Source organism: Pristiophorus japonicus, chromosome 10, assembly GCF_044704955.1.
Source record: "Pristiophorus japonicus isolate sPriJap1 chromosome 10, sPriJap1.hap1, whole genome shotgun sequence".
Lineage (NCBI taxonomy): Eukaryota > Metazoa > Chordata > Chondrichthyes > Pristiophoridae > Pristiophorus > Pristiophorus japonicus.
Genome location: NC_091986.1, coordinates 26,598,302 through 26,614,177, shown reverse-complemented (window position 1 = coordinate 26,614,177; position 15,876 = coordinate 26,598,302). Strand labels below are relative to the sequence as shown.

The 15,876-nt window shown below is 45.6% G+C and overlaps 1 protein-coding gene and 1 pseudogene across 3 annotated transcripts in view; one reads left to right on the top strand and one right to left on the bottom strand.

Annotated features, from left to right (window-relative positions):
- The window catches only part of tbc1d4 (TBC1 domain family, member 4), a 336,885-nt gene extending 326,698 nt beyond the window's left edge, over positions 1–10,187 (bottom strand). For all 3 annotated transcript variants that reach the window (XM_070891722.1, XM_070891723.1, XM_070891724.1), the window contains exon 1: positions 8,847–10,187. In XM_070891722.1, coding sequence (XP_070747823.1) covers positions 8,847–9,257 — 411 coding nt within the window. In that variant the 5' untranslated portion in view covers positions 9,258–10,187. The remainder of the gene's footprint in view (positions 1–8,846) is intronic.
- A 4,752-nt stretch (positions 10,188–14,939) lies between these two features.
- Positions 14,940–15,095, top strand: LOC139275402 (U2 spliceosomal RNA; annotated as a pseudogene).
- Positions 15,096–15,876: the final 781 nt, after the last annotated feature.

The following is a 15,876-nucleotide window of genomic DNA, read 5'->3' as shown; positions in this document are numbered from 1 at the left end:
ACAACAGTGGCTACACTTCAAAAGTACTTCATTGGTTATCATCATCTCATAGGCAGTCCCTCGGAATCGAGGAAGACTTGCTTCCACTCTAAAAATGAGTCCTTAGGTGACTGAACAGTCCAATACGAGAGCCACAGTCCCTGTCACAGGTGGGACAGATAGTCGTTGAGGGAAAGGGTGGGTGGGACTGGTTTGCCGCATGCTCTTTCCGCTGCCTGCGTTGATTTCTGCATGCTCTCGACGATGAGACTCGAGGTGCTTAGTGCCCTCCTGAATGCACTTCCTCCACTTAGGGAGGTCTTTGGCTAGGGTCTCCCAGGTGTCAGTGGGGATGTTGCACTTTATCAGGGAGGCTTTGAGGGTTTACTTGTAAAGTTTCCTCTGCCTACCTTTGGCTCGCTTGCCGTGAAGGAGTTCCGAGTAGAGTGCTTGCTTTGGGAGCCTCATGTCTGGCATCAGAACGATGTGGCCTGCCCAGCGGAGCTGAACAAGTGTGGTCAGTGCTTCAATGCTGGTTGTAAAGCGCTATTGGATGTCCTGTGAAAGGCACTATATAAATGCAAGTTCTTTGTTTCAGAGCAGAACTGTTTTTAAAAAAAACAGACTTTTTTCCTCTTGATCATCCTGTGTCAAAGTACCTTCTGCAGCACTGCAATAAAATGTTAAACCTATTCAGCCATCTGAATATGAACTAGTCGTCCTGGTCGGCCCGCGCTGGAGGGATGAGGCCCGTCGCTGGCAGGACAGACGCTTCAACATTAGCGTCCTCGTCCAGGCCAACATCCCCAGCATTGAAGCATTGACCACACTTGATCAGCTCCATTGGGCAGGCCACATTGTCCACATGCAAGACACGAGACTCCCAAAGCAAGCGCTCTACATGGAACTCCTTCACGGCAAACGAGCCAAAGGTGGACAGAGGAAACGTTACAAGGACACCCTCAAAGCTTCCCTGATAAGCTTCAACATCCCCACCGACACCTGGGAGTCCCTGGCCAAAGACCGCCCTAAGTGGAGGAAGTGCATCCTGGAGGGCGCTGAGCGCCTCGAGTCTCATCGCCGACTGCATGCAGAAGACAAGCGCAGGCAGCGGAAAGAACGTGCGGCAAACCTGTCTCACCCTCCCTTACCCTCAACGGCTGTTTGTCCCACCTGTGGCAGGGACTGCGATTCTCGTATTGGACTGTTCAGCCACCTAAGCACTCATTCTAAGAGTGGAAGCAAGTCTTCCTCGATTCCGAGGGACTGCCTATGAAAATGATGTGTAGCCCTGGTCTATAGGGGGATAACCTGCTCCAAGACTTAATCTACCAGCTGAGATCAGCATCGCTGGCTAATCCTTCAACTGATGCCTCCACCCTATAGTAAGCTCTCTATCTTTGCTCAGTGCCTCTTGATAGCAGCACAGCTAAGTAGGAGGGCCCGGTGACAAAGGATTACAAGTGTGAATTTGTATCCATACTCTTCCCTCCACTCCCAGATGCTGCTTATTTTTAGTAAGGTGTGTTCTTTACATATAAACTTTATTTATATAGGGATCCCATTTATTCCAATCAGTATCAGAAACACAGAATAATTTGGCTAACCTGATCACAAATAAATTCTTGTGTTGCCAAGCATTAACTGATATTGAATCATCGTGGAATTTGATAGCTCAATGGAATAACACCCCGAGAGCCCACTGGGACATTCAACCAGGTTGGTGACTAGTTGGTCTGGATACCTGTAGTTTGAAAAAAATGGCCACACCCCAGATACAAATGACAATTATAGGAAACATGGTGTGGGAATAATTCATTTTTCGAACAATTTCAGATGACAAAGAGCAGTCACAGATGCCTTATATAAAAAAAAATATTTCCCTCACTGCCATTTTGACACTTATTTCATAATTGTTTTTGGCCACCCAGGCTTCCTGTTACCGTCCTGTAGGATGGGCAGATGATGTTTTTACCCTGACAGAAGGAAACATGGATTTATTTCTCACAGCCAAAAGGAAAATAAGTATTCTCTAAACCCTGTAGAAAAGCAATTAGAACTGGCGATGCCAGGGAAGGAGAGTATATAACCGGAAAGTGGATTTTCACCTCAACCTGACACAGCAGTTATAGTTATTCGCTGTCCCAAGCTCGGGGTCCAAAAGAGCCAAGGGCCCAGGGGCAACACGGGCCAGCCCCCCACACTGCGATATGTGTGCGCACTAGATCCGTGCAGCAGAGCAGGTCTCCAGTCGTCTTGGTTCACCCTTGCCACTGGACCAAGACCTAGCTCTATCAAGCCCGTGTGGTGGCTGGTGTACAACGGCCATCACACGTTAAAAATATCCACGCACAGGCATCTTCCACCCTTCAATATGTAGTTCTGGACCTGGAATATTAGGTCCTTCATTGAAACACCTGTGAACTCATCCCTTTTTGGTGTGGAAGCAAGTCATCCTCGATACGAAGGATCGCCTAAGAAGAATACGCAGGGACTTTTCTTTTAGGTTGTTGCAGAACGGTCCAGAACAAGACTCAGTTTTCCTTTTTTATCCCAACGAATCCAGAGCACAAGGTGAATAAACAAGGAAGGACACGCAGCCCATCCATCAATCCATCTGAAATAAAGTCTACACATTCCCAACCCTCACCTCACCCCCAGTCATAACATTCAACTGGCTCTCGAATGCCTCTAAGGGCTTCACCTCCAATACTTTTCCTGGACATGCATTCCAAGTGCTGCTTACTATTTGCAAGGAGCTGAAGAGAACTTTTTGTGCCCAGAGGTGGTGGGGGTCTGGAACTCACTGCCTGAATGGGTGGTAGAGGCAGACACCCTCACTGTATTGATAAACTACATGGATGTGCACTTGAAATGACATAACCTACAGGGCTATGGACCAAGAGCTGGAAAGTGGGATTAGGCTGGATAGCTCTTTGTTGGCCAGCACGGACATGATGGCCTTCTTCTGTGCTATAAATTTCTATGATTCTATGATATCTTTTTCTAATATCAGTCTTAAATTCATCCAATTGAAACATATGCCCCATGTCACATTTTCCCTTGAAGTGGTGCTCTATATTTATCTTAAAAAAAAATAGGTTTAGTAGACGGCTCCCCTACCTTCTCCAAATAAATTTGAACGAAGATGCAGTACTGCGTATTTGCATTGCTTGTGTTGCACAGAGATAATTATGTGAAATAGTTTAACACGTAACGACTCCATTCCATTCTCCCAGTTTCTCCATCTCCGTTGCATCTGCTCTGACGACGCCACCTTTCACACTAATGCCTCTGACGTGTCTTCCTTTTTCTTCAACCGAGGATTCCCCTCCACCATGGTTAACATGGCTCTCGACCGTGTCCGTTCTATTTCCCGCACCTCTGCTCTCACCCCTTCCCCTCCCTCTCAGAACCGCGACAGGGTTCTCCTTGTCCTCACCTTTCACCCCGCCAGCCTCCACATTCCAATGGATCATCCTCTGCCACCTCCAGCGTGATCACACCACCAATCACATCTTCCCCTCCCCTCTCAGCATTCCAAAGGGACCGCTCACTCCATGACACCCTGGTCCATTCCGCAGTCACCCCCAGCACCCCCTCCCCTTCCCACGGCACCTTTCCGTGCAAGCGCAGGAGATGCAACACCTGCCCTTTTACCTCCTCCCTTCCCACTATCCACGGTCCCAAATACTCTTTCCAGGTGAAACAGCGATTTATTTGTACTTCTTTCAAATTAGTATACTGTATTTGCTGCTCACGATGTGGTCTCCTTTACACTGGGGAGACCAAGCGTAGATTGGGTGACCGCTTTGCGGAACACCTCCGTTCAGTCCGCAAGTGTGACCCTGAGTTTCCAGTCGCCTGTCACTTTAATTCTTCACTTCACTTCCTCTCTGATATCTCCGTCCTCAGCCTCCTACACTATTTCAACAAAGCTCAATGCAAGCTCGAGGAACAGCACCTCATCTTTCATTTAGGCACTTTACAGCCTTCTGGACTCAACCTCTACCCATCTTTGCCTCCCTTTCCCTCCCCCCCCCGCCGCAGCCTATGTTTTTTGTCTCCAACGGCAGCTGGTCATTATTCCACCATTCACGCCTATCTTGACTAATCCTTTTCTAACTCCGGCCATTACCATTTCAATTCGGCCCATCATCCCTTTTATCTCTCAAATCTCTCCTGCCTTCCACCCTATCATGGACCTTCCCTTTTGTTCTTTCTTCCCCTCCGCCTTTCTGTGCTTCTTAAGAATCTGTTCTTTTCGAACACACTCCAGTTCTGATGAGAGTCATCGCCCCGAAATGTTAACTCTGTTTTTCTCTCCACAGATGCTGCCTGACCCGCTGAGATTGCCAGCATTTTCTGGTTTTATTTCAGATTCCACCATCCGCAGTATTTTGCTTTTATGCCAAATAGTTTAATCACTTGTATAATATGAGTGGTTCCAAGATTTTTTTTTAAATATAGGAGGTGGAATAATATTATGGAGCATTATATGGAACGGAACACTGTGGCACCACAGGGTTGAAGAGTACAGATCCAATTCCCCACTCCATTGAGCTATCGAACTTAGCCATATCACTGAGGAGGTGCTGAGTGGCGGCTAAGAGCTTCCCCACAGGGAAATGGGAACATTAGAGGGAACATCAATACCAGGCAGCTCTAATAAACCTCCTGGTAACCAGATTAAGTGCAACACAAATGAAAACCTGAGACAAGTCAGCCACCCACCCTCTCTAGCGCAGGAGAAATACAAAACAATAGAATTTGAAATTAAACAGGCAACATGGTCAGAAAAATGAAGGATGTTGAACCAGTAATGGGGAAAAATCATCAGATCACAGAAAAAGTAACAGACATTAGAAGCTTAACTGCAAATTCTTTACAGGCAATGAGTAATTACCCTGTGCATTGCTAACATGGCCATTTTTCATTTGTTCCATCGGGCAGCAACCTTCAGCGGACTATTTTATTGTGAAGAGCATCACAATCATGCTCAGTCCTGTCACCACCCAAGATCTACAAGCATGCATTTTTTTTTTATAAGCCTCACTACATAACGGCCAAGAAAAGAATTCTGATTATTCCCCCCATGGACCCCAAAGCCCACTGCAGCCAACTCCATTTAAGATGATCTCAGCACAAAACAGGAACTAATTCTGGTGAATCTGGCTCAGTGTCATACTACCTTATTTATTGTTTGTCTCATAATACTCCTGTGAAGTGCCTTGGGATGTTTCACTACATTAAAGGCGCTATTTAAATACACGTTGTTGTTGTTGTTGTTGTTGTTGTTGTTGCGGCTGCTGTGCTTACCTACTGAGCTAACAGGAGAGCACATGAGGAACTGAAGTCTGCCCTTCAATGGTCTTTCCCATAAACAATGATGTGTGACTTAGAGGACTCGCGGTTGATTCTGGCCCCAGATTATAAACTTAAGATGGCTACTAGTTTTACCAGTCACACAAAACAACAAGTTAGAGGTTACAAAAAAAATCCACCTGATGAAGGATTGCGTGAGTGGCTTGAAGAAATAATTGAAAACTGCTGCTTATTTTCAAAGAGCAAAGCAAACAATACAGGGCAATGGAAAGTATTTAGAGACAATCCTTGCTCTGTGTATGATGTTTAAAGACAGAGCATCCACCTGTTCATAACTGGTATGCGATTCTTTCCTTCCCCCACTCCCGCCCATTGACACAAGACTAAGCTGTGAATGCCAGTCCATATCCTATGGCTCACACCATTATGCCTTGAAGGTTCAGTTAATAAGCAATGACTATTGGGTCTGTATGTGGAGTTTTCTCCACAGTTGTGTATGGACAGTTGTTATTGGCTTGGCTGTACAGAATGTTGCAGCACTGCCTGAATCGTATATATCTCAGAATGCTATAAATCTCTAACATACAGTAAACTTAATTGTGAGACTCTTATAGTGCTATAGGAATCTGAAACTTTATTGCAGGGTTTCGCGAATATAGTATTTGCAGGAATATTTTTTTTTAATTAAATGTTATTACAGCACCTTATTAATCTAGCCAGTACTTGATATTTTGTTACAAAGCTGCACAAAAGCTGTGCACAGATACATTGCAGTCGGCAAATATTGTGATTAGAATGAATTCATTGATCCACTGGACTGAAGTCCCATCATTGATCTGTTATCAGAAGTACTTAGTGATCTTGACTTAGTCAGTAGACCAGTGTTAATTCCAAACCTTTGACAATATCCTCCCAGTAACACTGAATTCCAGAGGTTGTCATCTGGACCATGGGGCCATCACACTCGCAGAAGAACTCCAAGATCACCAACACTGGTGAGACCTTTGTACATGAAAGGGACAAATGTGCTGTGATATTGCTCGTAAAATACACAAGACTGAGCTACATTATACCTTTCAAAAGATGGGGTTCTGTGAACCACTGAAGCGCACACTGAGTTAAAATACACATATATTTAAATGGGAAAGTACAGAAAGCGTTTTGATTGTTCCGCATGCAGTGTTAATGGAATCCAATTCCAAATATAGACTAAAAACATCATGGAATTCCATTCTGGCACTGCTGATGATGGATCCTAATTTTAGATACAAAAGTCAAGGAACCACATTGTGCTACTTTGACCATTATAGTGTTACTTGGCCCTTGGCTCAGTGGGTAGCACACTCACCTTTGTGTCCCACTCTAGGAACTTGAGCACGTAAATCTAGACTGACACTCCAGTGCAGTGCGGAGGGAGCGCTGCACTGTTAGGGGTGCCGTCTTTCAGTTAAACCAAGGCCATGTCTGCCCTCTCAGGTTGATGTAAAAGATCCCATAGCACTATTGAGAAGGAGAGTTATCCCTGGTGTCCTGGTCAATATTTAACCCTCAATCAACACAACAAAAACAGATTATCTGGTCATTATCACATTGCAGTCTGTGGGAGCTTGCTTGCAAATAGGCTGCCTTATTTCCCACATTACAACTGCGACTACACTCCAAAAGTACTTCATTGGACATAAAGCACTTTGAGATGTCCAGTGGTGTGAAAGGCGCTATATAAATGTAAGTCTTTCTTTCACAGAGAACAAAGAGATTGATAGCAGCCAATCCTAATGGCTTGCAAAGTAAGGGATTAGGTTTTTGAAAAATGCTGTCATTTGACAAAATCTTAATTTAACCAAATCAGCTCTATTTTACGTTCATTGGTATCAAATTAAACGAGGAAAAATAAATCTTGATATACACTGCACACAAGCGCACCCTGTCTCAACTCAATGTCACAAACCCAGCTACATTACACCCATTCACACTGCCTGCTTACTTACAATGAAACCATAACACCTGTGTTCAATCATTTGAAGTGGCGGGCCTAAGCCCCAAGTGCAAGGTTCTGGAGCACAGAATAATTTTATCCCAGGACATTTAGTGAAAATAATTTCAAAGACTAACAGAGAAGCCAGTAAAATAATCTCTATAAAATGTTACTGAGGTTTATACCCACCACAAAATCTCAGTAAACATTTGATCCTGGCCATTTATTTTTCAAAAGAAAAGACTTGCATTTACATAGCGCCTTTCACGACCACCGGACGTCTCAAAGCACTTTACAGTCAATTAAGTGCAGTACTTTTGAAGTGTAGTCACTGTGGTAATGTAGGAAACACGACAGCCTATTTGCGCACAGCAAGCTCCACAAACAGCAACGTGATAATGAGCAGATAATCTGTTTTTGTGATGTTGATTGGAGGGATAAATATTGGCCCGGACACCAGAGATAACTCTTCGATATAGCATCAGCTATTACGTCCAGCTGAGAGAGCAGACAGAGCCTCGGTTTAAATGTTTCATCCGAAAGACGGCACCTTAGACAGTGCAGCACTCCCTCACCCTAGAATGTCAGCCTACATTATGTGCTCAAGTATCTGGAGTGCTACCCACTGAGCCACAGCTGACACTTTTCTCTGATTATCAAGATTCAACCTCAGTAAATGTTAAAAGCATTTCCCAAAGTAATTTATACATAGGGCTTTTGCCTGACTTTTTGCAGAAAGCTAGCTGATTTCTCCAGTTAATACACAAAAACGCAACCGTTTTTTAAAAATGTACTAAACTTCACTGACATAAAGCATATTATTGTCGAAAAAAATCAGTGTATGATCCCTGAAGGTCTAGATTTTATATATATAATAGACATAGATATATATAAAAACAAAACACAAGTCTTAAAGGGGCACAGGTTTTATCCAGAAGTGTTTATATATTTGCTTGCCACACGCGTAAGATAATGACACACTTTGTATCAAGACAAGCCAGTATTGCAAAAATACCATTGCAACCTCACAAACATGATCTACCGTTGCTCTTGCTCCCACTCAAAGAGGAAGGCTCTTTAAGATTCAAGCACATGACTCTCCATTTCGGTTTGTGTTGGCAGGTTTGGCAAGACAGCTAGGGCAACAGTCAAAATCTAATTGCATGCTGTACTTTTATACCCAAAGTTTCTCAGACATCAAGGGTTCCTCTTCAGATTTTATATCACCAAAACTTCCGGTTCACTTCACCTTTATTATCCTACAAAGCAATTAAGTATTTCATATCACCTATTGCTCAATTAAATGAAGTTACATTGAAACGTTTGCTTCAGTTATATGACCAACATCCAAAAACCGGTTTCTAGCATTTTACTGTGTATCCACTCCAGACATGCAATCCTGAATAGTGCAGTTCGGCCAAAGGTTAGAATTACATTTGGAACTGGTCTGACTGTGATGGGCTCACTCTGCCAACCTACGCTCTGACACATGCCTAATGCTGCATGGTCAATAACAATGACCTTGGTTTCACACCCTCTTGCTCTGCTCATCCAACCAATCACCTACCTGGTTTGAGTCGGTGACTCTGAAAACATGGCATGCCATCTCAGACTCAGGGTTGTCAGGCTGGGTCCTGATTAGATAGGCGAAGTAGGTAAGGTCATGACTGTTGTGGATGAACCTGGTGATGTGCTGTGCCTTGTGTTCAAAGATGAAGACCGATGTGTTGCTGCTGGTGGCCTGGGGCACGCATCGGATGAGAGGCGGGATGAGGATGAGCAGGACTTCCCGTGCCGCCAACGATGACCCTGGCTCTTGCTTCTCGCAGCGCCTGCGGATCTCAGCCATCAGCCAGGGTAGCATGGGCAGGGTGGTCCTTCGGTCCAGGGTGGACCAGCCCATGTACCACAAGGTAAACCTCTTCTCACCTTTGCTCTTTTCCTCCGGCTGCGGTGGGTTGCCCTTGTCCTCCTCCATAACTACTGGTTGGTGGGGTCAGCTTTGCAGAGATGCAGCTTATTTCGTTCTTATCCTTGCACTAGGTGGAGTTGGAAGCTTCAGCAGCTGAAGAATGACACGTGAGAGGATCTCGTCACTAATAGCTTCCCATGTCCCCGGACCATTTGCTTTGCAGTGCTGGCAAGTCCGATTACTGTCACAACATGCAGGCTAACTTTCAGCTGATTGATATTCGCTGGCCAATATTCTGCAGCGCACCCTCCACCAGCCGCTGGATTATCAAATGTTTGCTATCTCTTTAGGTCAAGCACTTCATGCAATATTGTTTCCGATTACATAACTATCCACAAACGTCAATATCCTTTCGACTTTGATCCAATTAATGATTGGTCCTCAGCAAAAAAAAAGATAAATCCCCAAGCACGAATCTCAAACGCACCTCTTGTGTCCTCCAGACAGGATGATGATGAAAGCAGGTTTTTGTTGTTGGGGAGGGGGGGGGGGGTCGAGGTGGTGGATCCTGCCTTTTTTTTGCAGCCTGTTCACTTTAACATTTGAGCAGATGGGCTGTTTCCAATTTTGGACGGGATCCTTTGCTGGTGTTTAAAAATGCCAAAATGTTATTTTTTTTTTGGTTTGCTTCCGATCAGACGAGACTGCATGCAGTCAAAACGTGGCCTTCCTGTGCACACAGTACACAAGACGAGTAAAGTCTCTGCCTCTGTGTGTGTGTCTGTCTCTCTCCAGCTGGCTGGGGCAGTCAGCCCATCGCGCAGCCCCGGAGTTCGGGGAGGGAGAGGGAGCCAGGGGGGGTTCCCTGTACACCGCAGACTTGCCCTTCCTTGTGCCTTGGTTCGATTTCCAGCTCCCTGGCTGCCCGAGCCTGACTTGCACCGCTGCACTTGGCTTGCCTTCGCTCCCGTGTCCCGGGGCTGCCTCGGCTTGAGCTGGGGCTTGCCCACAAGTGAAAGAGGAGGAGCAGATTATATATATTGCAAAATGCTCGCTTCACGCTGGCTGCAAAGTGGCGGAGGGGAGGGGCGAGGGCAGGAAAGTGACGGCAACGTGCAGGTGAGAGATATATAAAAAATAAACCCCAGCCAGGCTCAACAGCATTCACATTATACCGCAGAATACTACTGGAACAGTGCTCAGTAACATGCATTGCACGAAGACAAGTCTGGATCCGCAACAGTTAAAGAATGAAAAGTCCAAGTGAGCTTCAACAGTAAAGAAAGACTTGCTATGTATATACAAATGCTGGAAATAATCAGTAGCTCAGGCTGCATCTGTGCAGAGAGAAACAGAGTTAACGTTTCAGGTCGATGATGTTTTGTCAGAACTTTATTCCAGTCCTATCAGCATGTACTCAGCTGGCTAGTTTTTATTAAACATACTTGTCATCTTTTTGGCTTCTTTTATGTTCTCCCCTGTTTCTAATCATCTTGTGGGACTATTGATGCACAAGCCACCTGCTCTTTCAGGTCTCACCCAAGTGACCACCTGCGAGTCCAGATAGTAAGGGTAGATAGACTAGTCCAGCACAGAGGTCATCCCAGACAAGCTTGGTGCATGCTAATACCCACTCTACACATCCCTGCTTATCTTCAGCACGCGTCACTGGAAATCAAACTGGGCCAGTAATAAGGACCAATTTAACCCTTCCTAGCCCAGCACTGCCAAGGCCAATTCTGGCTCCCGAACTGAAGGCGAAGCTTCAATGAACTGACTTTTCCTTGACTTGACTTTTCTAGTATTTTGATGTTTGAATCGTTTCACCAGATGAGCTCGGCAAAGGACAGATCATTTTTTTTTAATACTGCTAGATTTGTTTTCTTCCAAAGATTGTTACTGGGCATATGTCAGAAAATAATTTGCTGCAAATTTAGATAGCAGATAAATTGTGTACAATGTAAGAGTGTTCTGTGGATTTCATATCTACCTCCTCTAATCTCATGCTTTGTACTTTGCTTTCAGTGTCAGGACTATAATAATAAAAAGACTTGCATTCATATAGCGCCTTTCATGACCTCAGGAGGTCTCAAAGCGCTTTACAGCCAATAACCTATTTTTTTGAAATATAGTCACTTGTAATTTAGCAAACGCAGCAGCTAATTTGCACAAAGCAAGCTCCTACAAACAGCAATATGATAGTGACCAAATAATCTGTTTTACTGATGTTGATTGAGGGACAAATATTGGCCAGGACATCAGAGATAACTCTCCTGCTCTTCTCCGAAATAGTGTCATGGGATCTTTTACATTCACCTGAGAGAGCGGACAGGGCCTCGGTTTAATGTCTCATCCGAAAGATGGCACTCCCTCAGCACAGCACTGGAATGTCAGCCTAGATTTGTGAGCTCAAGTCTCTGAAGTGGAACTTGAAGCCACAAACGTTCGGACTCAGTAGATGAGAAATCTGGCATCGACACATATACAGCTTTTGAAATTGAGAGTTTTGCTGAGCTTTTGTGTGCATCAAGGTATGGAATGTCAGCACCAAGGAACAAATCCCTTTCCCACAGATTAGTGTCAGCATTCCCAGGCAAAGCTGTCTACTCCTTCAACTTTAGAAGAGTGCCCTCTCCTGTACCAGTGAAGTATTTCCAATTCCTACACCAGCCAATTGACAATGAGAGAAAGTTTTGTTTTTGTGTTCGTTAGGAACAAAGTCCGAAATCTTTTCACAGAGGAATCTTACAGTTGATAGAGAGACACTTTCATCCCACCAGTCTGGGTTGGATTCAAACTCAGATCTTACAGATGAAAGGACAATGTTCACCTAAGGGGTAATTCTCTGACTTCACACCATCAGCAAACAGACTTACCCACCAGCACCATGAATCAGAAAACTATCCCTCTATTCTGTTCCTGGTCTAGAAGTGGTTGAATAAAACTCAATGTAAAATCGACATGTAAAGCCATTAAAAACATAATGGCTAGAAATAGCGTAGCGTCCCGTTTGCGGGAGCGCAAAAGTATTGCCGGGCACGACGTAATTGATTTCGACTGGAACCTCAGGTTTAGCTAAATCAAGCGCTACCACTTCCCTTAGAGCACCAAAGGAAGCGAGAGAGGCGGTAGAGGCAGAGGCAGGTGCGGTGCTCAGAACTGTACACAGTACTCCAGATGTGGTCGAACCAGGGCTTTGTATAGCTGTAGAGAGCTATAGATTTCTCATCTTCTGAGTCCGACGTTTGTGGCTTCAAGTTCCACTCCAGAGCCTTGAGCTCACAAATTGGAAATACTTAAAAAATTTTAAACAACCTCAGTAACTTTTTAAACAATTTGGAAATACTTTTAAACTCTTAAACTTTTAAGAAACTTTTCAATAACCTTGAAAACTCTGGAAGAAAATTCTTGAAACATCCCTTGGAACCCCAATGGACAACTGACCTTCCTAATGCCTGCCCCCAACCAAGCCTCAGACCACCCACCATCAATGGCGCTACTCGGCGCCGAGCTTGTGGCCAACATCTCGCTGTAGGCAACTAGGCTCATACAGCAATGCCTGGTCTCCAGTCGTCTTGGACCCCCTTGCCATTGGACCAAGACCTTGCTCAGCTAAGCCCGTGTGGTTGCCGGTGTGCAGCGGCCAACCCACATTAAAAGAACTCACGCACAGGCATCTTCCGCTTCGTCAATATGAAGTTCGGGAGCTGGAACGTCAGGACTCTCATGGACAATTCCAATAGCAACAGGCCGGAACGCCGCACCGCCATAGTTGCCCGGGAACTCAGATGTTTTGACGTCGACATCGCCGCCCTAAGCTAGACCCGGCGGGCAGCGGAAGGCCAGCTCAAGGAACAACGTGGAGGTTACACCTTTTTCTGGAAAGGAAAACCAGAGGAAGAATGCTGCTTTCATGGAGTCGGCTTTGCCGTCAAAAATGAGCTGGTCGACCGCTTCAAAGACTCCCCCTGCGGGGTTAACGAATGCCTCATGACCCTTCGCCTTACCCTATCCCGGAACCAATGCGCCACAGTCATCAGTGCGCACGCCCCAACACTCAATGCCACGATGAGGCTAAAGAGGTTTTTTATTCCAACCTCGAGACATCCCTGTCCCGCATCCCCAAACTGATCCTCCTAGGTGACTTTAATGCCAGGGTCGGTAAAGACACAACCCTCTGGGGAGGCGTGATTGGCAGAGCTGGGGGTAGGGAATTCTTACTCCAATGGCACCCTACTCCTGACAAAACATCTAGAGCATGAACTCCTCATCACCAACACCCTGTTCCATCAGAGGGACAAATACAAGGCATCGTGGCAACATCCTTGCTCCAAACACTGGCACCTGCTCGACTATGTCATCGTGCGAGCCAGGGCGCAAGGATGTGCGCATCACCCGCACCATGACAGGAGCTGACGACTGCTGGACGGACCATCGCCTAATCTGATCCATCATCAACATTAACATAGCCCCAAAGCAGAGGGGACAGCAGAAGCAGTGCCACAAAAAAGTCAATGCCGGGGCACTTAAAGACCCAGCTAAGAGAGCCCTATACAACCAGCGCCTCACAGCTAATCTGGCGTGCCTTGATGACCCTGAGATGCCGAATGCCCAGAGCGCTTGGTCTACCCTCCAGGCCTCTATAACCAGTGCCTGTGAAGAGACACTTGGTCACTCAACCAGAAAACACCAGAAATTATCAGGAGATCCAAGAACTAATAGATCGCAAGCGCAGAGCATTTCTGAGCCTCAAGCAACAACCCAACTTGGGAGCTGCAAAGCAACATTACAGACGGCTCAAGGCTGAGGTCCGAAAAAAAAACCCTGGACCTAAAGAACAGGTGGTGGATGGAGAAAGCACAGGATATACAACAACTGGCCGACAGCCACGATATGCGAGGATTCTTCATTGCAGTCAAGGCCACCTACGGTCCAAACTCCCAAGGCCCCACCTAGCTCCTGGCCAAGAACGGGGAAACACTCATCAAGGACACCGAGGCTGTCAGGGCCCGCTGGAAGGAGTACTTCGAAGATCTCCTCGATCGAGACTCTGCCTTTGACTCGAGTGTTCTCGATTCCATCCCACAACATGCGACCCGCCACCACCTCAGTGAAACCCCAACATTGCACGAGGTAGGCAAAGTCATAGGACAGCTCAAAAACAACAAGGCTATGGGTGTGGATGGAATCCCTGCTGAGGCTTTGAATTATGGTGGAGAGGCGCTGTTGGCGCGGATACATGACCTCATCTCTCTCATCTGGAGGGAGGAGAGCATGCCGGGAGATCTCAGAGATGCAGTGATTGTGACCATCTTTAAAAAAGGGGACAAGTCCGACTGCGGTAACTACAGAGGAATCTCCCTGCTATCAGCCACTGGGAAAGTTGCCGCTAGAGTTCACCTCAACCGTCTTCTCCCTGTGGCCAAGGAGCTCCTCCCAGAATCACAGTGTGGATTTCACCCCCTACGGGGCACAACAGACATGATCTTTTGCAGCACGACAGCTGCAGGAAAAATGCAGGGAGCAACGCCAGCCCTTATACATGGCCTTCTTCGACCTTACAAAGGCCTTTGACACCTCACTGTCAACCGTGAGGGCCTTTGGAGCGTCCTCCTCCGTTTCGGATGCCCCCAAAAGTTCGTCAACATCCTTCACCTGCTTCATGACGACATGCAGCCAGTGATCCTGAACAACAGATCCATTAAAGACCCAATCCATGTCCGGACCGGGGTCAAACAGGGCTGTGTCATCGCTCCAACCCTCTTCTCAATCTTCCTCGGTGCCATGCTCCACCTCACATGATATTGAATTGATTTTTGGACAGGGAGCTGGATCAGGGGCATGCCCCGTCCACTCCATGCACCGACCTGGTATTGCAATATTTCCAGGAACGGTGCAACTTCGCCTCTCGGCCTTTTGGCCCAAGATCAAACACATTGGCGCAAAGTGATCTTTGGCGTTAGAGTTGATCTGGAACGAAATTGGATTGAAAAAATTTTTTTAAAAATAAAATTTTAAAAAAACTGGGCCACGACTGACACCTTGGGACTACAAAGGGTTGTTTATAAAATGTAATCATCCTTTGTAGTGTTCAAAGTCAGTGATATGAAGCATAGCATTCAATTACTGTTAAAAGGGAAAATGTCCTTGAAATAGCAAAGTTTAAAGAATGATCGAACACACTGGACCAATTAGTTTTTACTCCTGTTCAGATAGGGCTTTCACAGTAAGGAGAATTTGATAGCGTTAATGGAAGTCATTAATTCTGATGGGAAAGTTCAAAACAGCAAAATTAAAAGCATTTTTATTCATAATACAATGAAGACAGTTGATAATGGGTTTGAGGCTGTAAATTATGCTCGGAATTCAGATAGTTGTGGTTTTGATCTTGTGATTTATGACATTATCCACATCTATTGAATGTTTATAGTTTTGCTATACCCCTCCCCTAGACATTTTCTGTGTGAGAAAATGGGAACGGTAGTTATGGTCTGAAATTGTTGAACTCAACTGTGAGGCTAGAGGGTTGTAACGTTGCTAATCGAAAGATGAGGTGCTGTTCTTGAGAGAACCATTGCTCTCATTTTCTCAGACAACAATTGCTGGTAATGGTTCTGCTGTTGCCATTTACACTCCCTCTAGACCTATCTTTTGTTTCTTTACCATCCCATTACCATCCCTTTTT